The sequence below is a fragment of the Emys orbicularis genome, chromosome 22, assembly GCF_028017835.1.
Source record: "Emys orbicularis isolate rEmyOrb1 chromosome 22, rEmyOrb1.hap1, whole genome shotgun sequence".
NCBI lineage: Eukaryota > Metazoa > Chordata > Testudines > Emydidae > Emys > Emys orbicularis.
Window position 1 is genome coordinate 1805510 of NC_088704.1, and position 23018 is coordinate 1828527.

Consider the following 23018-nt stretch of genomic DNA (forward strand, 5'->3'; position numbering starts at 1 on the left):
ACCAGGAGGCAGCGGCGCTCTGGCTGTCAGCTGGGGGGGTGGGGCAGCAGCAGCACAGAAGTAAAGGTGGCAATGGGGGCTAAGTCTGCTGTGAAAAGTGATATTGATGAATACCACATTGCCACCCTTACTTCTGTGCTACTGCTGGCATGGTGCTGCCTTCAGAGCTGGGTGCCCGGCCAGCAGCCGCTGCTCTCCGCTCTGCCTTCAGAGCTGGGTGGCGGTATATGTATTTGGGTGGGGTGGAGCGTAAACAACTACTGTCACAAAGAAGGGGGGGGCCTGATCAAATAAGTTTGTCACTTAGACCAGTGTTCTCAATGGATAAGCACATCAGCTGGATGGTTCTGCTAAAATGATTGGCGAGAAGTAGTTACAAATGTTGGCATGTAAACTGACACCACTAGGTTTCAGAGTCAACACCCCTTTGAGATGAATGGGAACAATTCATGCAACCCTCAGAGCTATTGTCTCAGGGCAGCAGGATTGCAGCACCTTGACTTTGTGTGTAATGCACTGGTTGCTCAGCTCACACAGCAAGGATAATGGATCTACTAACGATGGCTCTATTATAGCCAGTCTCCTTTAGTTCAAGTGTCAGCTGCCTGCATTTTTGGAGCTGTAGGTCCAAGGTTCTAAATCTGGCTTCCTAGAAGCATTTGTGACTTACAGCATCATCATTTCTTGTCTGTAGCCATGAATGTGTTCCACTGGGTACTGTAGACTGTTACCAAAACTCATTCCCATCCGATGAACCCCAGATGAAATGAGCTGGGGGTGTCAATTCAGTTCCTACAAGGGCAGCATCCACGTCCCATCACCTGCCCCCATTTTCATAGGCATCCCCAGTGATTAGGACCTGAATGGACCGTAGAGTCTGACCCCTCCGCTCCTGGTTCGTAGGGTCATTCGTGAGGCACAATGGCTGGGGCAGGGAGTGCCTGGGGGCTCTTGATCTGCAGCCACGCAGTTTGTAGCACGAGTATCCAGCCTTCACCCCAGCACCTTTCCTCAGCACACACCGCACTTGGATCCTCAGCTGGTGCGAAACCATGTCCCTCCACTGTCTCAGAGTCATAAAGGACTTTCCTCCTGGGTCAGACTGGCAGTACCTTGGGGGAGGGGTTCATCTTCCTCTGCAATATGGAGTGCAGATCACCCACTGGGACCAGCTGGGTATGTCTCAGCTAATTCATTCCCTGCAATTGTAGGGGCCTCGAGCATTGGTGACCTCTTGTTCTCTCCTGGGCTCTGCCAGTGGCTCACAGCAGTTTAGTCTCCTGAGGGCTGAAAGGTTTTAGTCTAACCCAAGTTATTAGGCTTAGTATAAAGGTAACAGTGAAATTTAAGGGCCTGTGACACACAGGAGGTCAGACTAGATCGGGGTGGGGAACATTTTTTCTATCAGGGGCCACAGATCCACAGAAAAAATCAGTTGTGGGTCACATACAGCACCGCGGTGGGGGGTGGGGCCAGAAATGAGGGGTTCAGTGTGTAGGAGGGGGCTCCAGGCTGGGGCCAAGGGGTTTGGAGTGCGAGAGTGGGCTCAGGGCTGGGGGTTGGGGTGCGGGAGGAGGTTCGGGGTACAAGCTCCGGGAGGGAGTTTGGGTGCAGGAGGGGGCTCAGGGCTGGGGCAGGGGTGCGGGTGGGAGTACGGGGTCTGGGAGGGAGTTAGGGTGCAGGAGGGGGTTCTGACCTAGGGTAGGAGGGTTGGGGTGCGGGCTCCGGCTGGGCGGCACTTACCTCAGGTCGCTCCCAGTCAGCGCTGCAACGAGGTTAAGGCAGGCTCCCTGCCTGCCCTGGGTCCGCATTGCTCCCAGAAGGGGCCTCCATGTCCAGCCCCTAGGCAGAGGGGCCAGGGGGCTCTGTGCGGTGCACGCTGCCCGCGTTCACAGGCGCCACTCCCGCAGCTCCCATTGGCTGTGGTTCCCGGCCAATGGAGCTGCGGAGCTGGCACTGGGGATGGGGGCAGCGCATGGAGCTTCCCTGATTGCCCCTGTGCCTAGGGGGCCGCAGGGACAGGCCAGCCACTTCCGGGAGCTGTGTGGAGCCAACCAGACTTTTAATGGCCTGGAAATCCCAGCTTCCTCCCACAGCGGGGCGAACTGGCACTTACAGCTCCAGCCCCATGGGGGGGCGCTGAAGCTTGGGGCTTCCAGCCCACAGCATGGAGACTTGCCATGGACCGGATGAAATGAAGCAGGGGGCCGGATCCAGCCTGCGGGCTGTAGGTTCCCCACCACTAGGCTGGATGATCACGTGTTCCCTTCGGGCCCTAGGCACCGGCACTGGGGTCTCACCCCTGGGAGGATCTGGGCCATGACAGTTTCATTGTGTTTTAAAGGGCCATTTCCCTAGTGAAATACAGTGATGCCCAGCAGGAGCCAAATGCTAATAAATCTCCCACTCGTATCCAGTGCCAGCAGCAGAGAGGTGCTCCAGGGAAGCCTGTGGACTAGACTCATCTTGGAGCTGCACCGGCCAGACCCCAGGAGTTTTGAACCAAACTGCCAGCCATACAGCAAGCAAACGAGAAGCAGATGTCATGGCTCAGATCTCGGAGGGGACCCCATCAGTCCTGATTTGAGCGCTGCTGCCGCTTTCCCTAGGGCTGGTGCCTTCTCCTGGCAGGTTCCTCTGCTAGTGAGTCCTTCTGCTCCTCAGCTTCCTTGTTAACCATGCCCAGCACGTGGAAAAACTCTGTTCCCCAACGCTGCCCAGGCTGGTATTGGAACTCCCTGGTGAGCGTGTGGTACAGGTGCCCTCTGCGCTGACCCACCTCCTTTCACCTGCTGAATTCATTCCCCTAACCCCAGGCTCAGATGTGGCCCAGCAGGAGCCACCTGCAGCACACATGGTGTGGACTCCTCTGCAGCCACCTTCACCTGGATTATGGGGCTGCATGGTTCAGATGCTACGAGTCCCATCCATCAACCCCAGCCAGCCCAGTGACTGGAGTATCTGAGAGGGAGCATGGGCCAGTGGTTAGGGGCTGGCACTAACTCAAGACAGGGCTCAATTCCCTGCTCCTGCCACAGACTCCCTATGCCTCAGCTAGATGGAGATAACAGCCCTGCAGGGGGGCATCAGGATTGGGAGCTGCTCTGGTGCTGGGAGGCACCTCCGATGTGTGGTCCCACCAGTGTCTCTCCTCCCGTTTCCAGTCCTGCTAGTGCGTGAAGCCTCACCAGTCTTATGGGCTTGGGAGAACAGGAACCCGGGACTTTCAGCCCCCAGTGAGATTTGCAGGCTAAGGCCTGGCCACCAGTAGACCAGGGGAGACATCTCCTAAAGGTCTAAAATCAAAAGAGGGAAGCAGCACTCAAACAAGAAAAAGGTCAGGGAAAGTGTGGGACACTTAATGAATGGGGGAGGCAACCTAGTGACAGATGATGTGGAAAAAGCTGAAGTACTCAATGCTTTTTTTACCTCGGTCTTCACAGACAAGGTCAGCTCCCAGACTGCTGCACTGGGCAACACAGTATGGGGAGGAGGTGAGCAGCCCTCAGTGGTGAAAGAACAGGTTAAGGACTATTTAGAAAAGCTGGAGATGCACAAGTCCATGGGTCCAGATCTAATGCATCCGAGGGTGCTGAGGGAGTTGGCAGCTGTGATTGCAGAGCCATTGGCCATTATCTTTTAAAACTCATGGTGATCGGGGGAGGTCCCGGACGATTGGAAAAAGGCAAATATAGTGCCCATCTTTAAAAAAGGGAAGGAGGAGAACCCGGGGAACTACAGAACGGTCAGCCTCACCTCAGTCCCTGGAAAAATCATGGAGCAGGTCCTTAAGGAAACCATTTTGAAACACTTGGAGGAGAGGAAGGTGATCAGGAACAGTCAACATGGATTCACCAAGGGCAAGTCATGCCTGACCAACCTGATTGCCTTCTATGATGAGATAACTGGCTCTGTGGATGAGGGGAAAGCAGTGGATGTGTTATTCCTTGACTTTAGCAAAGCTTTTGATACGGTCTCCCACAGTATTCTTGCCAGCAAGTTAAAGAAGTATGGATTGGATGAATGGACTATAGGGTGGATAGAAACCTGGCTAGATTGTCGGGCTCAACGGGTAGAGCTCAACAGCTCGATGTCCAGTTGTCAGCTGCTATCAAGCTGAGTGCCACAGGGGTCGGTCCTGGGGCCAGTTTTGTTCAATATTTTCATTAATGATCTGGATGATGGGATGGATTGCACCCTCAGCAAGTTCGCGGATGATAGTAAGCTGGGGGGAGAGGTAGATGTGCTGGAGGGTAGGGATAGGGTCCAGAGTGACCTAGACAAATTAGAGGATTGGGCCAAAAGAAATCTGATGAGGTTCCACAAGGACAAGTGCAGAGTCCTGCACTTAGGACGGAAGAATCCCATGCACTGCTACAGACTAGGGACCGAATGGCTAGGTAGCAGTTCTGCAGAAAAGGACCTAGGGGTTACAGTGGACAAGACGCTGGATATGAGTCAACAGTGTGCTCTTGTTGCCAAGAAGGCTAACTGCATTTTGAGCTGTATAAGTAGGGGCATTGCCAGCAGATCGAGGGAAATGATTATTTCCTTCTATTCGGCACTGGTGAGGCCACATCTGGAGTATTGCGTCCAGTTTTGGGCCCCCCACTACAGAAAGGATGTGGACAAATTGTAGAGAGTCCAGCAGCGGGCAATGAAAATGATCAGGGGGCTGGGGCACATGACTTATGAGGAGAGGCTGAGGGAACTGGGCTTGTTTAGTCTGCAGAAGAGAAGAGTGAGAGGGGGTTTGATAGCAGTCTTCCACTACCTGAAGGGGGGTTCCAAAGAGGATGGAGCTTGGCTGTCCTCAGTGGTGGCAGATGACAGAACAAGGAGTAATGGTCTCAAGTTGCAGTGGGGGAGGTCTAGGTTGGATATTAGGAAACACTATTTCACTAGGAGGGTGGGTGAAGCACTGGAATGGGTTACCTAGGGAGGGGGTGGAATCTCCATCCTTAGAGGTTTTTAAGGCCCGGCTTGATAAAACCCTGGCTGGGATGATTTAGTTGGGGTTGGTCCTGCTTTGAACAGGGGGTTGGACTAGATGACCTCCTGAGGTCTCTTCCAACCCTAATCTTCTATGATTCTATGAAACGGCTTATTCAGACACACAGGAACTCCCTTGTCTTCACTAGGCTGCTGTACCTGGAGAACACAGACTGAAATTAAGGGCTTCTATTCACTCTGTAGCGCTTTGGTGAAGATGCTACTACACTGACAGGAGAGTGTCTCCTGTCGCCATAGTTAATCCACCTCCCAAGAGGCGGTAGCTAGGTCGACCCTCTCCCTTCGATTTAGCGCTGTCTACACCAGGGGTCAGGTTGGGATAACTACGTCCCGCAGGGTGTGGATTTTTCACGCCCCTGAGTGACACAGTTATACTGATATCAGTCTGTTGTGACTTGAGATAGTCAATACAGCTCTAACACCTAGCTGGGACATGCTCCACATGATTGATCCACACTTTATGTTTAGTATAAGCTGATCCCTAGAGTACAGAGCAAACATTTATAGATGAAGAAATGTGAGGGGAGTGTCCACACTAGCTTTTTCTAATGGGTTAATTACCTCGAGGTAATTGGCAATCAATTGACTCTAGGTACAAAAGTCTAGTGGAGATTCTACTCCTGGTGGAATTCTGTGCCACTGCACATGTGCAGAATTTATGGGCTGAGTAGAATTTTTTTCACTGAAGAAAATACATTCTGCTGGAAAGGTGTTGCAGTTACTTCTTTTGCCCACCTGGGGCCGCTGTGGCACCAGAACAGAGAGCAGCCACTCCCGGGTGGGAGCAGCCCCTGGTGTGGATAGGGAAGAAAAAGAAGCTGCGTTCCTCACAGCACCCCACCCATGGGGCCAGGTGAGGAGGACCGGGATATGGGGGGATGGACAGCGTGAGGCACATAGGCTGCTGGGGGTGTGTGTCACAGACTGGGGTTCAGAAGGTCTAGTGGGGGGACGGACTAGGACAGGGGCTGAATGGGAGTGGGGGTGCAGGGCCACATGGGGATGGGGGAAGGGGGCAGGACCACATGAGGGGAGGGGGTGGCTGAGTGGAGACGCAGGGACACATGGGGAGAGGGGGAGGGAGGGGTAGCTTAGTGGGGATTCAAGAACACCTGGGGTGGGGGGTGCAGGGACACATGGGGACAGGAGTAGATGTGCCTGACTGAATGAGAGAGGCCAGGAATCAGCCAGGGTCTGCATGGGAGAGGCTCCCTAACAATCCCCTCCCCACCCCCAAAAAAACCCCTGTTCCATATTTCTCCCACCCACACCAAACAACCCTCCAAGTTCACACCCAGGCTCCTTCCCAGCAATGACTTCCCTCTCCCTCAGCTCCTCCATTACCCCTGACTCCCCCAAGCCTTTGCACTGCTTCTGAGAGGTGCAGGAAATATGGCTCTGTATTTAGTTTAAATGAATTATTACTCAGAGTTCTGTATTAATATGTCTAGTAAGGAATCTATTTATCAAAAAACATTTCCTGAATCTTTTTTGTGTGTCTGTATTGTTACAGACATACTTACTGACAGATATTTTGAAATAAATTACCAAAATAATTGAGACTGGCGTGATTATATTGTGTTATTTTGACAAATAAAATATGCCGATTTTTGCAGAATTTTAAAATATTGTGTGCAGGATTTTTAATTTTTAGGGCAGAATTCCCCCAGGAGTACAAAGATGTGGCCAATGCATGTGTGCATGACTTGCGTGTGCCTTGCAGCATCAATTTGCGTACTGAACGGTGTGATTGGGTGTGTGCCTGCGGCTTTAGCACCCACGATGGAGTGGGTGTGAGCATGGGGAATCTCAGCACCCCATACTTTGGATTGAAATACAGGCACATTAAGACACCTCTGCACTGGCATTAGAACTGGAAGAATACTTGGCACTTAGAACAGTGCTGATCTCACTGTAGGTGAACGGCCCATGAGTCTGGTATTGCTTTATTATCTGAGATCATTTGCAGAATCATTTCTAATTCTTGGCTTGGGGCCCACGTGTGGGCAGCTCCCCAGGAGAATTCAATCCCCAGCACTCAGAATATGAGTCCCATTGGCTAGCTTGGGCTGGCAGTGTGGTAGTGCTTCAACCACAACACTGGAAGGGCCCTGCTGAGTCACTGAGTCCAGTCCTCTGCCCATCCTAGAATCTGCCCCCTGCCTGGAGGGCCCTTGGAATCCAGTCCTCAGGGTGATCACACATGCAGGACCCACTGTCTTTGGGAGATTCTCTAATATACTCTTAACATTCCCTGCTTTCATAAACATTCCTCAGTTCTTTTCAAGCCTGGCTATGGGCCCATAGCCAGCCTGCCTGCGCACCTCAACTGCTTTACCCTCACAACACCCTTTGTGCAGACGGGGAACCGAGGCACAGAGCCGCTGAGGGGGTGCCTACACTGCAGCTCTTGGAGACAGGGGAGTGGCCACAGCGGGGGCCCAGCTGCCTGCGTTGTTCCCCAGTGTTCCAGGCAGGCTCCAGCCAAGCTAGCTCAGATACATCTGTGCGTGCTGCAATCACACCTTGACTGCAGTGTAGACATACTCCGAGTGACCTACAGGCTACACCTGGCAGAAACTGGATTGGATGTCAGCATTCATATGCCCTTGCACCTGCACCACATGCTTGTGGGAAGCCAGCACAGCAGAGGTGTGAACGCGTAGACAGAGCCATCTCGCTCGAGCACAGGAACAAGTTGTTATCTGCAAAAAGAACAGGAGTACTTGTGGCACCTTAGAGACTAACAAATTTATTAGAGCATAAGCTTTCGTGGGCTACAACCCACTTCTTCGGATGCATATCCGAAGAAGTGGGTTGTAGCCCACGAAAGCTTATGCTCTAATAAATTTGTTAGTCTCTAAGGTGCCACAAGTACTCCTGTTCTTTTTGCGGATACAGACTAACACGGCTGCTACTCTGAAAGTTGTTATCTGAGGCTGGTGAGGAGTCGAGGCAGGATGGGCCATGAAGACGGCTACATGCCCAGCACGGCCCACAGAGCCCAACCCCCAGGAAGTTCTGACAGCAGCAGCCAAGAGCTGAGCCAAGCTCCGAGCATTTCACCACGGAACCAATGAACCAGGCTATTCTGGGCAATACCTGAAGGTGCCAGATGAGGAGAGCAGCAGCCAGTCTCTGCAAAGTATCATCCTGAAGTGCTATCGTCAGCCCCATCCCCGTGCAGTGCTCCAAGTGGGGACCAGCCCTCCTCGAGTCAAACCGTGGGTGCGGCTGTAAATAACGTACAGCCCCTGAGCGACATGCTCCTGCTACTGGAATGTTTGTACAGAAAGGGAAACCTGAGTCTCTGACCGGCACAACAGGTGGCTGAATAACAGAGCGAGATCACCATGCACGGGGCCCAGGCTTGCAGCTGGCTACAGGAGAAGGCCCAGTGCAATTGGGGTGCATATGAAAGGCGACACCCCTTGAAGCAGAGGCGATGGCCCTGCTCCATAGAGCTCCACTGGTCCACTCCTGGGGTGCAGTTCCGGCCTGAGACCCTGCTCGAGGGAGAATTCCCCTGGCACAGGGGGCATGCTGAGGGGCAGCACATGCTGCTACAGTATTTCTGGCTGGCACTGCAAGTCCTAGGGAGCCTACGCGAGGCTGCTGCAACTTGCTCTTCCTGTTGCACCCCCGGGCTACACCTCCTATACCACACCTGGTGGAGGCCAAATGCTGCCTTCACAGCCAGCACGGCACTGCACTGCTGGGCCATAGGGAGCTTGGAGACAGGATGATGTCAATCTGGCTTGGGAGAGGATCCCAGTCTGGGAACAGGCAAAGGCTGCAAACCCCAAGGAGGGGGATGCATTGTTGGGTGTGGCACACAGGGGTCATGGCTGGGACTTGTGGGAGGAGAGGGCGTGAATATCAGAAGAAACATCCTGACTGGGGGGCGGAATAGGCTAAAGCACAGGACAAGGTCCCTAGGGGCAGATCAGCTCTTCCCTCCCCGCCTGCCCTGGTGCTGGGTCGTCCCAGGCGGTCAGGGCAGGTGCCAGGGTAAGTGGGGGGCGGCTGGCACAGGTCACACTGCCCATCACATGACTTGCTGGCAGTGACATTGCCCAGCTGTATCTTGTCTGTTCGTCATGCAGACCAGCAGAGGCAGATAGCCAGCAGCCGGCAGTAACAGGCTCTGCAGGTGCAATTCTGGGCTGGCGGGCTGAGTCTGGGTGCCAGGGAAGGCGGCATAGATCTGCACGCTGCGGGGGCATTCAGAAGGGCACTGAGAAGAGGGGGGAGGTGATTTTAGGGGCCCTGGTTTCTAAAAACCCAGCAATAATCTCGAATGGAGATGCAGGAATTTTATCTTCCCCAGGAAGTGACGGAGCTGTGGATGGTCTGGGTGAATGGAGGGATCGTAGCAGACACATGGCTCTCCTGAATAATTCCCTCCCCCTGATGTTAGAACCTAGCTATGCCACTGAGCAGGAGTGGGGGTGGGAGGGGTGTATACTGTCTGCCCTAGCCAGGGAAGAAGTTACCGAGGATTTTCTTCTTACCTGCAGGGATTAACTTGCTGGGGGAGAGGATCCCTGCCTGGGCACGGGGGCTGGCCCCGGGATCGAGGGGAGGCAGTCTGCACCTCCGTGGTCAGGAGCTCTCCCATTGCTGGAGCTCCCGGGGGGCCTGCAGAAGCAGGGCATCCCGAGGATGCAGGATGCAGGACAGGGTGCATCATACTGTGGGGCACTGAGGCGCCGGGTGCAAGGGTGACAGGAGGAAGGACCGAAACTGCCATGTGCAAATGTAACCCACACGCCTCCTGGGGGTGGTGTTCTGTCCCATCTAGTGGCACTGAGAACACTAAGAGAGAGAGATCAATGAGTCTGCTCTATAGCCTTGTTGTACAATGGGTACTGTGCTATATAATTGGTTATATTTTGGCTATATACAGTGTATGTTTTATAGTAAGAATTAAGGTATCAGAATAAATGAATAAGATAGTGGATACTAGTATTAGCCATTTTCTTTTTATTCATGCCTTGCAAGTAACAGACATGATCTTGTCTGTGTCTGTTAATAAGATTAGAGGAATTTCAAAGGCCTAGGCCCCAATGTAGGAAAAGATAGTTGCAAGATTTAGTAAGGCCTAATTTACGATGCCTTTCTTGTTCAACATAAAACACTGCTATTTGTTACCTTTTGAAGGTCTCTGTAAAGAACTGTTTGTGTGAATGAGGAATGCAGGCATCAGGAAAAGATAAGGTGTGAAGGCCATTGCTGAAGACAGATGGCCAAGGGAGGAGGAGTGAAGAGACTTAAAGACACCAGAGAATCATCAACACGCATCCATGGTTGAGGAGGGGCAGACTGACAACCCTGAGGTGAAGGCTGGCACCCTTAAAACACAAGATAATTGATTAAATCGAAACCAGACAGGATGACCCTCCCGGAGATGTTTTGGGCCATCAGAGACCAGTGGCGTAGCCAGGTGGAGGGAACAGGGGGAGCGATTGAAAAAAAAAAGGCGCCATCCGCAGCGGCGCTTTTACTCACCTGGCGGCGCTCCGGGTCTTCGGCCGCAGGCCCTTCACTCGCTCCGGGGGCCTTCGGCCGCGGGCCCTTCACTCGCTCCGGGGGTCTTCGGCCGCGGGCCCTTCACTCGCTCCGGGGGTCTTTGGCAGCACTGAAGGTCCCGCTGCCGAAATGCCGCCAAAGACCCGGAGCGACTGAAGGAGCCGCCGCCGAAGACCCGGAGCGACTGAAGGAGCCGCCGCCGAAGACCCGGAGCGACTGAAGGAGCCGCCGCTGAAGTGCCGCTGAAGACCCGGAGCGCTGCCGGGTGAGTAAAATAAAAGCGCCGCAGCGGGTGGTGCATTTTTTTTTTATCGCTCCCCCGGGTGAGTAAAAAGGCACCAAGAAATTGGCAAGGCTCAGTGGGGGAGCGGCAGCTGCCCCGCTCCCCCCCTAGTTACGCTACTGCAAAAGATAACAACCACTGAGGAGTAACCGGCCATAAACTGACACAGCAAAATCCATAGACTTCAACAGAGAAAAAGGACTATAAGAACAGGGTGCTTTGCCATGGGGCTTTGGGTTCATCTTGCCACAATTCCAGGAGCATCGGATCGCGACCGACAGAGCCCGGCTCCCCTCTGCGACCAATCTGGCTGGCCACTAGATTGATCCAGACTCTGGACTGGTAACTATAAACATCGACTGGCAGGACTGTGTGCATGGTGTGTGTGTGTGACTGAAAAGCATATGCTAATTGCTGTATTCTCAATAAATGCGGCGTGTTGCCTTTTCCGCTATAAAAAGATCTCGTGTGGTTTGTTTAAGCATAACAGCCTTAGCTAACAGGCAGTTGGCTTTTAGCTCATGCGGCAGAGGCTCATGCACTAAGCTCCAGAGATCCCCGGTTTGATCCTGCTCTCCGCCAACCAGGGTCTGTCGGCATTACACAAAGAAGGGTGGCGAATCCTAAGCATGTGCAACTAGCCCCCAAGGCAGAGCCGGAAAGAGAAGGGCCCCGGATCCAGCAGCAGCTAATGTCGCTTCCTGAGCAACCAGCTGGAAGATCCAAGGGTAAAAAATGCCTGTGCAGTGAGTGGAAAAATTGGAGCAGCAACAAAAGAAGAAGGAACAGGGTCGGCCGAGGCTGCAGGGCAGGAGAAGGGCAGAGACGGGCTCTGCAGAGTACGCTCATGCTGCCCCAGGGGAGAGGATCTGCAACCACTGGAAGGGGGAGTCTCAGAGAGTCGGCTCTTTCCTAAGCGACACAGGGGCCATTACATGCAGGGCTCTAAAATGACTGGGGGCTAAACCTCTTTTCCTCCTTTTCTCTGTCCGAAGGAGAAGACATTCGGACAACCAGAAGGGATGGAAACCTCCTACACATAGGAGAGGATATTTGGAACTATCAGAAGCCGGACACCTGCCAAACAATCAGTGGGGCCACTGGACAATTGAGGTGCTAAAGGAGCACTCAGGGAAAACAAGGCCATTGTGAAGAAGCTAAATATTCTCTGCATCAGTCTCCACTGCAGAGGGTGTGAAGGAGATTCCCAAACCTGAGCCATTCTTTTAGGTGACAGATCTGAGAAGCTGTCCTAGATTGTCCTAGATTTCAACAGCTTCCACCCCACCATCAACCTCAGCCTGGACCAATCTACACGGGAGGTCCACTTCCTGGACACCACAGTACAAATAAGCAATGGCCACGTTAACACCACCCTATACCAAAAACCCACCGACCGCTATGCCTACCTTCATGCCTCCAGCTTCCACCCCGGACACACCACACGATCCATCGTCTACAGCCAAGCGCTGAGGTACAATCGCATCTGCTCCAACCCCTCAGACAGAGACCAACACCTACAAGATCTTCACCAAGCATTCTCAAAACTACGATACCCACACAAGGAAATAAAGAAACAAATCAACAGAGCCAGACGTGTACCCAGAAGCCTCCTGCTACAAGACAGGCCCAAAAAAGAAACCAACAGAACTCCACTGGCCATCACCTACAGCCCTCAGCTTAAACCTCTCCAACGCATCATCAGTGATCTACAACCCATCCTGGACAATGATCCCTCACTTTCACAGACCTTGGGAGGCAGGCCAGTCCTCGCCCACAGACAACCCGCCAACCTTAAGCATATTCTCACCAGCAACCACGCACCGCACCATAACAACTCTAACTCAGGAACCAACCCATGCAACAAACCTCGATGCCAACTCTGCCCACATATCTACACCAGCAGCACTATCACAGGACCTAACCAGATCAGCTACAACATCACCGGCTCATTCACCTGCACGTCCACCAATGTTATATATGCCATCATGTGCCAGCAATGCCCCTCTGCTATGTACATTGGCCAAACTGGACAGTCACTACGCAAGAGGATAAATGGACACAAGTCAGATATCAGGAATGGCAATATACAAAAACCTGTAGGAGAACACTTCAACCTCCCTGGCCACACAATAGCAGATGTTAAGGTAGCCATCTTACAGCAAAAAAACTTCAGGACCAGACTCCAAAGAGAAACTGCTGAGCTCCAGTTCATTTGCAAATTTGACACCATCAGATCAGGATTAAACAAAGACTGTGAATGGCTATCCAACTACAGAAGCAGTTTCTCCTCCCTTGGTGTTCACACCTCTACTGCTAGCAGAGCACCTCACCCTCCCTGATTGAACTAACCTCGTTATCTCCATACTGATTTATACCTGCCTCTGGAGATTTCCATTACTTGCATCTGAAGAAGTGAGGTTCTTACCCACGAAAGCTTATGCTCCCAATACTTCTGTTAGTCTTAAAGGTGCCACAGGACCCTCTGTTGCTTTTTACAGATTCAGACTAACACGGCTACCCCTCTGATACTTGTCCTAGATTGAGGTGTCATTAGAGAAGGTTTTGGAACAAACTGATAAATTAAACAGTGATCGGTCACCAGGCCCAGATGGATTCACCCTAGAGTTTTGAAGGAACTCAGATATGAAATTGCAGAATTACTAACAGTGGCCTGTAACCTATCATGTAAATCAGCCTCTGTACCAGATGACTGGAGAATAGCCAATGTAATGCCTATTTTTAAAAAAGGCTCTAGAGCCAATCCTGACAATTACAGGCCAGTAAACCTAACTTCAGTACGCAAATTCACGCAAATTGCTGAAACTATAATAAAGAACAGAATTATCAGACCCATAGATGAACACGATTTGTTGGGGAAGAGTCAATATGGCTTTTGTAAAGGGAAATAATGCCTCGCCATTATTAATCTACTAGAATTCTTTGAAGGGGTCAACAAGCATGTGGACATGGGTGATCCAGCGAATGTAGTGTACATGAACTTTCAGAAAGCCTTTGACAAGGTCCCTCACCAAGGCTCTAAGTAAACTAGCAGTAAAGCAGACATGGGATAAGCGGGAAGGCCATCTCATGGATCAGTAACTGGTTAAATGATAGGAAACAAAGGGTAGGAATAAATAGTCAGTTTTCAGAATGGAGAGAGGTAAATAGTGCTGTCCCCCACAGGTCTGTACTGGGACTTGTGCTGTTAAACATATTCATAAATGATCCAAAAAATGGGTAAACAGTGAGGTGGCAAAATTTGCAGATGATACAAAATTACTCAAGATAGTTAAGTCCAAAACTGACTGTGAAGACTTACAAGGGATCTCACAAAATTGGGTGACTGGGCAACAAAATGGCAAATAAAATTCAAGGTTAATAAATGCACAGTTATGCACAATGGAAAACATAATCCCAACTATACATATAAAATGATGGGGTCTAAATTAGCTGTTACCACTCAAGAAAGAGATCTTGGAGTCATTGTGGATAGTTTTCTGAAAACATCCACTCAATGTGCAGCAGCAGTTAAAAAGTGAACAGAATGTTAGGAACCGTTAGGAAAGAGATAAATAATAAAATAGAAAATATCATAATGCCATTATATACATCCATGGTACACCCACATCTTGAATAGTGTGTCACACCAACTCAAAAAAAAAAAAAGATATATTAGAACTGGAAAATGTTCAGAGAATGGCAACACAAATGATTAAGGATATCAAGCAGCTTCCATATGAAGAGAGATTAAAAAGACGGGGACTGTTCACCTTAGAAAAGAGACAACTGAGGGGGGATATAATAGAGGTCTATAAAATCATGACTGGTGTGGAGAAAGTGAATAGGGAAGTGTTGTTTACCCCTTCACATCACACAAGAACTAGGGTCACCCAATGAAATTCATAGGCAGCAGTTTTAAAATAAACATAAGGAAGTATTTCTTCACACAATGCACAGTCAACCTGTGCAACTCATTGCCAGGCGATGTTGTGAAAAACAAAAGTATAGCTGGGTTCCAAAAAGAGCTAGAGAAGTTCCTGGAGGATAGGTCCATGAATGGCTATTAGCCAGGATGGTAAGAGATGCAGCCCCATGCTCTGAGCTTCCCTAAACCTCTGACTGCCAGAAGCTGAGGCTGGACAACAGGGTCACTTGAAATCGCTCTGTTCTGTTCATTCCCTTTGATGCCTCCAGCACCAGCCACTGTCAGAAGACAGGATACTGGGCTAGATGGACCATTGGTCTGACCCACTATGGCCGTTCTTATGTTCTTAGAGAGACAAGGTGGGTGAGGAAATATCTTTTAATGGACCATCTTCTATTGGTGAAGGAGACAAGCTTTCGAGCTTACACAGCACTCTGGAAAACATACTTTTATGTTACGTTAACCTACAGCCTCAAATCGGCAAGTCCAGACAACCCATCCTAGGAGTGCAGGGGGAGAGAGAGGACAGACCTTGAGAACCTCTGCCAACAAGATCTGAAACATCATGGAGAGCTGAAGTGGGGTCAGAGGGTTAAGAGGGATGCAAACCTGATACTGATCTGAAAGGGACAGCAGAGCAATCCCGGCAATTCTCATTGCATAAGACTAACTGTAGTCCTGAGTCAAAGAAAAACTAGGAGAAAAAAACGAGCACCAAACAGTCAATAGGAGTCTTTCTATTTGCTTCAAGGCCCTTTGAGTCTGGCCCCAGGGGAGAAACAGACCCAGGAGCAATTAGCATCCTGAGGGTATCCAGATGAAAACCTGCCAGCAAAGAAAACCAACCCAAGTGGCTGCAGGGCTCACAGAGGGTATCCAGGCTGAGGACTGGCTGGGTTCCTCGGAACTCTGGCTACAAGGTTTCCCTAAACCTCGCTCCACAATTAACCCATAAGGAGCCAGACAGATCAGAACCTTGGGTGTGGCAGAGGCAGGTTCCCATTTGGGGTTGGCTGGGGCACTGACCCTGCCCACAGTGACACCTCAGGGTGTGAGAGGACAGCGAAGCAGAGGGGGTAGGGTGCCCAAATGTCCCAATTTTATAGGGACAGTCCTGATTTTTGGGTCTTTTTCTTATATAGGCTCCTATTACCCCCCCACCCCCGTCCCGATTTTTCACACTTGCTGTCTGGTCACCCTAAGAGGGGGGCTTAGAATGTGATGTGACAGGGAAATGGGCAATGGGCTTCTGGGTCATGTCCTCTGATGTCAGCCAACAAGGACGGACCAGTGCCCTTGTCCACAGCTCTCCCGCAGTCACCCTGGGTCTCTGAGGACACGGTACCAAAGGGAAGGACCCTGCCCTGGCAGGGGCTGGGTTAGGCGATGGGTCTGTGCCATCTTTGATGCCCATCCTCACCCCCTGCCCTGGCACCCACTCCCCACTCATCCGCCTCTATGAGCCAGGCTGGTGAAGCAGGGGCAGGGCAGGGGCTGGCTGGCAGGGGCCAGAACCCTCTGCCCTCTAGGCAGGCCCCAGCACCAGGCAGAGCTGCAGGCTCTCACCTCTGCCCTGTGCTCATTTCCCTTGCAAATACTGCAGGGGGGATCAGCTGGGGAGGATGTGGGAGGGCCTGGGCATGAAAAGGGAAGGAGCGCACTCTTCAGAGGAAAGAGCCGGTCCAGATCCCACTCCTGTCGCTCTGCTGACCCCTGGCGGGGTTACTCCAGACCTGAATCTGGCCCGCTGTGTTTTGAGGGCGTTCACCTACCCAGTGTGGGGGAAGTGACCTTGGGACAAAATCCCCAGCAGGGCACTACCTGCAAACACACCTTTCCTTCCTGCCCAGCTTGTGCCCGGCCCAGGCACCACCTGCAGGAGGTGGCACAAATCCTGGAGTAGGGCAACCCCAGCTCGAGGGAGCTTGGCTCTGTTGTGCCAGTGCAGAGAGGGGCTGGCAGCTACCCACCTCAGACTGTACAGCGGTGGTATTTCAGGGTGAGCATCCCACAGGGTCTCTGCCCCTGAAGTGCCAGCCTGTCCAGGCTGCAGAGACCTACCCATGGCACCTACACACATCCACTAATCAAAGCCTCGGGCAGCAGCGACCCTCCAAGAAATAGAAACTGAGGCACGGAGCGGGCAGGGACTTGCCCAAGCTCACACTAGTCAGACGCAGGGCTGGAAGTGCAACCTCAGAGTCCTGACTACAGGCCTCCTGCTTAGGCCACTAAACTCCGCTGCCTACCATGGCAAGCGCTCCCCCTGCAGAGCCAGCAGCTGGGGTGTCCCCACCCAGGGCCTGTCTGCAGCCACGGCCCCCGGCTCAGTCACTGCTGCAGGGACCCACACCTGGGTGTCCCGGGGGGCTGGGGAAGGTGCTGCGGCATGGGGGGTATGGAGAGGACTCTTACCTTGGGGTGGGGTGGAGCAGAGCCCACCCAGGGCAGCTCTACGGTGTGTGAGACATGCTGGCTTGGCCCATCGTTCTTCCTGAAAGAGAAGAAACCCGCATATTACAGCTGGCCCCATGGCTGTGACCTTTCCAGCTGGGCTGGGGCCGGAGGGGCCGGGAGGAGAGAGGCCAGCAGTGGGGATCCCAAAGGAGTCGAGGAGAGGATAGGCCGGGGAGCCACCAGGTGCCGCTCAGCAGCCGCATCAAAGGGGAGATGCAGCCTGGTAACGCATCCAGGAGAGACACAGCGCTGCAGGGGCCCGTCAGGAGCTAGCTTCAGGTCACTTGCATTTAACGAAGATCCCCAGGAAAGTGCAGCAGCAGCAGGCTCGACTGGACATTGCTCCAGTTACGAACACGCTACCGAAGCAGCCAGCGGACAGCGCAGCTGCTCCATGGACTGCAACAGACACTCCTGCACCTGGTACCTTGTGTCTGGCTAGTGGACTGCAACCTGCGTTCCCTCATCCATCACACCTGGCCAGAGCCACGCAGAGACAGCTAGTGAATTGCCACTCTCAGGAGAAGGAGCAACAGCAGCTGCGTAGCTGCAAAGGAGATCGGGTTATTATCCAGGCAGCTGGTACTAGCAATGAGGGGTTCACACCGGCGCAGGCTTAGAGCTGCAGCAGATGGCCCCTTCACACCACTTTGAGGGATTGAACTGGGAACTCTGCCCAGCTGAAAACGAGGGTGACAGCTCAGCCCCCAGCCTTAGAAACCCGCTTGCCGGGTGGCCTGAGAGGAAGCAGATTACAGCTCCCCTGCTCTCAGGCAGCACACAAGGCCACAGATCCCAGAATGCATCATTGTCTGATCCAGCACGGAGCGTCTGGTCCGGGAACCGGTGCTCTCATTGGGAGCGCCAAGCTCTGGGGTGCATTTTGGTTGCCCCACGGCAAAGGATCCACATGGCCCAGTTCTCAGCATGCAGGAGCCACAGATCCCAGTGCAGGTGGCTGCATTACCTGCCCTGGACCCAGCCGCTGCTGCTCAGACCCACTGCTGGGCAGGCCTGCTGGGCAGACATTCCCAGCTGTGTTTGCCTTACTCAGGCAAATATTAACGCTGGCACCGCCAGATAGGCCCACCAGCAACGACAGGGGCAGTGCTACCATGCTCTGCACCCAGCGAAATCCTTCTAATTGCCATGCAGACCCCGCACCAGCGAGCCTTGCATGCCTGCTCCCCGAACGCAGGGACCACAGTCTGTCACCCCCCTCCTCCCGCTAGGGTCTGTCTCACAGCATGGGCTGGGCTCCAAGCCCACGTACGCCAGCCCAACCCAGTCCCTGCACTGGGGTCAGGGAGTCACTCCGAATTGACACCACACACATTTTCACGCCCATTACAGCAGCACCTGGCTGAGATCAGGGCCCCTGCACGGGCACTGCCCAGACACAGTGAGCTGGGCCCTGCCCAAAGGGCTGAGTCTGAACAGGCCAGGCAGCCGTGGGGGAGCAGCGAGCTGGAGGGGGGAGGGGAGGGCTGTGCCCAGGCCAGCAGCAGAGCCAGGGACAGAACCAGCTACACTAGCCACTAGACCATGCTGCCTGCCACTGGCCGCTCTGGGACTGAAGGCCGCTATCTCCAGGGAGTGGCAGGCCCAGCACCCCCCAGCAAAGGGCCTCAGCCAGGCAAACAGGGAGCTTGGTCTCTGGGCCGCGCTCACTCCTTGGCTCTGCTGGCCTGCCAACAAGGGGCCGGGCATCAGGGCAGCAGCTTGTCCTGGGGCCTGAGTGAGCCCCAGCTCCTTACTCCATGCAGAGCCAGGCACAGATGCCCTAGGTCCCTCCTGACACACGGGACTCGTACCTGTTGCTGGCTCCACGGGCGCATGCCAAGGCTGGAGAGTGACTCACAGGATTGGGCCTGGCCAGGAAAGTCACCAAGGAACCTTGGCAGAGCCCCCCAGTGTGCAGCGCCAGCAGTGACTCCTGGGCACCCACTTCCCTGCCACCCTCCCCCCAGGGCCCGGAGCCAGGGCATGCTGGGCGCCCCACCCCCAGACCACGGAAAGCTGGGTGCTCCTCCCCCAGAACCACGGCATGCTGGACACCCCTCCCCGAGGACTCAGAGTCATGGAACGCTGGGCACTCCCCTCTCCCAACCCTTGCAGGGCCTAGAACTGCAGCACACCGGGCACCCCCCACATCCCTCGCAGTGTGTGCGGTGTGACACGCTGGCACCCCAACATTCACCACTGTCATGTAGTTAGGATATGTTTTGTACAAAGTGCGCCTTGTGATGTATCATTCTAAAAGTTTTGATCTGCTAGACATTAATATCTCGTTCGATTGTATGTGCTATCATCATATGTGAAGTTATGAAGTTTGGCTATGTGTGTGTTACTGAAACATGTTGTGAGGCTGAACGCAGCCTTTCAGGTACAACAGTAAAAAGGCCAAACAATGTTAATGGTTTATTGAGGAGATGCACACAAGCACCAAGATTACCCCAGGAACTGTGTGCAATAGAAACCCCTCAGAGATAAAAACAACAAGGAGTCTGGTGGCACCTTAAAGACTAACAGATTTATTTGGGCATAAGCTTTCGTGGGTAAAAACCTCACTTCTTCAGATGCATAGAGTGAAAGTTACAGATGCAGGCATTATATACTGACACACGGAGAGCAGGGAGTTACTTTGCAAGTGGAGAACCAGTGTTGACAGGGCCAATTCAATCAGGGTGGATGTCGTCCACTCCCAATAATAGATGAGGAGGTGTCAATTCCAGGAGAGGAAAAGCTGCTTCTGTAATGAGCCAGCCACTCCCAGTCCCTATTCAAGCCCAGATTAATGGTGTTAAATTTGCAAATGAATTTTAGTTCTGCTGTTTCTCTTTGAAGTCTGTTTCTGAAGTTTTTTTGTTCAATGACAGTGACTTTTAAATCTGTAATAGAATGACCAGGGAGACTGAAGTGTTCACTTACTGGCTTATGTATGTTACCATTCCTGATGTCCGATTTGTGTCCATTTATTCTTTTACGTAGAGACTGTCCGGTTTGGCCAATGTACATGGCAGAGGGGCATTGCTGGCACATGATGACATATATAACATTAGTGGATGTGCAGGTGAATGAGCCCTTGATGGTGTGGCTGATGTGGTTGGGTCCTCTGATGGTGTCGCCAGAGTAGATATGGGGACAAAGTAGGCAACGAGGTTTGCTACAGGGATTGGTTCCTGGGTTGGTGTTTCTGTGGTGTGGTGTGTAGTTGCTGGTGAGTATTTGCTTCAGGTTGGGGGGTTGTCTGTAAGCGAGGACTGGCCTGCCTCCCAAGGTCTGTGAGAGTGAAGGATCATTTTCCAGGATAGGTTGTAGATCGTGGATAATGCGCTGGAGAGGTTTTAGCTGGGGGCTGTATGTGATGGCCAGTGGTGTTCTGTTATTGTCCTTGTTGGGCCTGTCCTGTAGTAGGTGATTTCTGGGTTTTTACCCACAAAAGCTTATGCCCAAATAAATCTGTTAGTCTTTAAGGTGCCACCAGACTCCTTGTTGTTTTTGTAGATACAGACTAACACGGCTACCCCCTGATACTCTCAGACATAGCACTGCATAATGGGAACTGTTTGACTCAGGTCACAGCAAAAGAGCTTTCCAGCAAGTGGGAAGAAGATATAAAAGGGGGACAATGACAACACTGGGGGACCTCACTCTCCCTGCAACAACACACCTGGAAACACCGGAGTCGCAAGGACTGAACTGTCGGAGTGATGGTCCGAGGCTAGAAGGATCTTTAGCCTGTGTATGAAAACCTGGGAAAGTCAAGGCAACTTGTGCCTTAAGAATCTGCCAGCCTGTTTACCACTCAGGATGAGAATTTGCTAATTTATATCTGTAACCCCTTTGGGGTTTAGAGAGCATGGCCCTTTAAATCTTTTTCCTAAGGGGGAGGGGGAGAGTAAGAAAAAAGGAGGGAAACTCCAGGGGGCAGCGCTGGAGCTCCAAGGAGAGGGAGAGGCAGCCTGCAGGCCCTGGAAAAGGGAAGTTTGGGCAGCTGAGGGTCCTGTACTTTAGTAAAACTTGAGTAGACTATGGGTATGGCTTCTGGTGGTGCACCCAGACAGTCAATTGCTCGTTCTCCATTGGCTGTGGATTTTTCCTCCACAATGGATACCCGTTGGCATAAAGCTCTCAATTCAGGGGTCTCCACATTCATTTGATCATTGGGTAATAAATCCTTAGAGTGAGGCTGCCGAGACAAGGCATCTGCATCCATGTTTGTTCGACCGGGTCGATACTGCAGAGTGAAATCATAGGCAGAGAGTGCTGCTAACCACCGGTGCCCTGCTACGGATAATTTTGCTGTTGTCTTGATGTATGTCAAAGGGTTATTATCGGTTTTTACAGTGAACTTGGCCCCATAGAGGTAGTCATGGAACCTCTCTGTGATGGCCCATTTCAATGCCAGGAACTCCACTTGATGAGCAGGGTAGTTTCTCTCAGGCGGTGTGAGACCCCGACTTGCAAACGCTACCGGTCGGAGTTTGCCCTCACGCTCTTGATAAAGGACAGCGCCTAAACCGGTGTAGCTTGCATCGACATGAAGTTCATATGGCTGGGTGGGATCAGCGTACACCAAAACAGGTGCTTGCGTGAGCTGTTGAATGATTTTACGGAAAGCTTCTTCACACTCAGCAGTCCACTGCTTTCCAAAAGGTGCACCCACATTAAAGTATTGATGCAGAGGTGAGTTCCCCTTCTTCTTATTTGTGGGGGGGTATCCCTTGGTGAGCTCTGTGAGTGCATATACAATGTGCGAAAAATTCTTGATAAACTTGCGGTAATAGCCACAGAATCCCAGAAACGACCGTAATTCCTTGAGAGTTGTGGGCCTTGGCCAGGTGGTTACCGCCTTCACCTTTTCTGGGTCTGTAGCTATACCATCTGCAGACACTATGTGTCCCACATACCGCATGGATGTCTGGCAGAAGATGCACTTGTCTAAGGATAACTTGAGGCCAGCCTGTTCCAAACGATCCAGGACTTTGCACAGTCGAGTCTCGTGTTCTTCTAAAGTGCGCCCGAACACTATGATGTCATCCAGGTACACCAGACACTCCAACAGGTGCATGTCCCCTACCACCCGCTCCATGAGTCTCTGAAACGTGGCTGGAGCTCCAGATACTCCCTGAGGCATGTGATTAAATTGGTAAAGCCCTAAAGGGCAGATGAATGCTGTCTTCTCCCGGTCCTGTGGTGCCATGGGCACTTGATAGTATCCACTGCGGAGGTCAAGGACAGAGAACCAGCAGCTACCATTCAGGCTATCCAAGGCATCTTCCACCCGGGGCATTGTGTATTGGTCAGGGATCGTCCGCCGGTTCAGAGTGCGATAGTTGACGCACATGCGCACCTTTCCACTTTTCTTTCGTACTACAACGATCGGCGATGCGAAGGGGCTCCTGGATTCCTCAATGATACCTGCTTGAACCAGTTCCTGTAGGTGCTGCCTCACATCTTCAATATCAGCGGGGGCTAATCGTCTTGACCTCTCTCGAAAAGGCCGACCATCCTGCATTCGGATATGGTGCTCCACATCATGTGCACACCCAACATCCCATTCGTGCATAGAGAAAACAGCCTTCCTCTTGACTAACTTCTCACACAGGCGGTCCTTCCACTCAGCAGGAATGGGGGAATCCCCAAACTGGAAACTATCCCTCCCAAAAGGTCTAGCCTTGGTCTTCTCTTGGGATGGGGGCCCCCTTGCTCGCTGGTATGCGGCTTTACATAAAGTGTGCATTGGCAGCTCCTGCAGATAGTTGTTCCCTGCCATCTCACGGCATTTCCACGCCAATCTCT

General features: G+C 52.4%; 1 protein-coding gene across 1 annotated transcript in view; it reads right to left on the reverse strand.

The window, feature by feature from the left end:
* RAP1GAP (RAP1 GTPase activating protein) overlaps nt 1–23018 on the reverse strand; it is a 151322-nt gene that overhangs the window by 87029 nt on the left and 41275 nt on the right. Inside the window, exon 2 of the mRNA XM_065421442.1 lies at nt 17172–17250. Within this exon, the coding sequence (XP_065277514.1) occupies nt 17172–17250 (79 nt within the window). The remainder of the gene's footprint in view (nt 1–17171; nt 17251–23018) is intronic.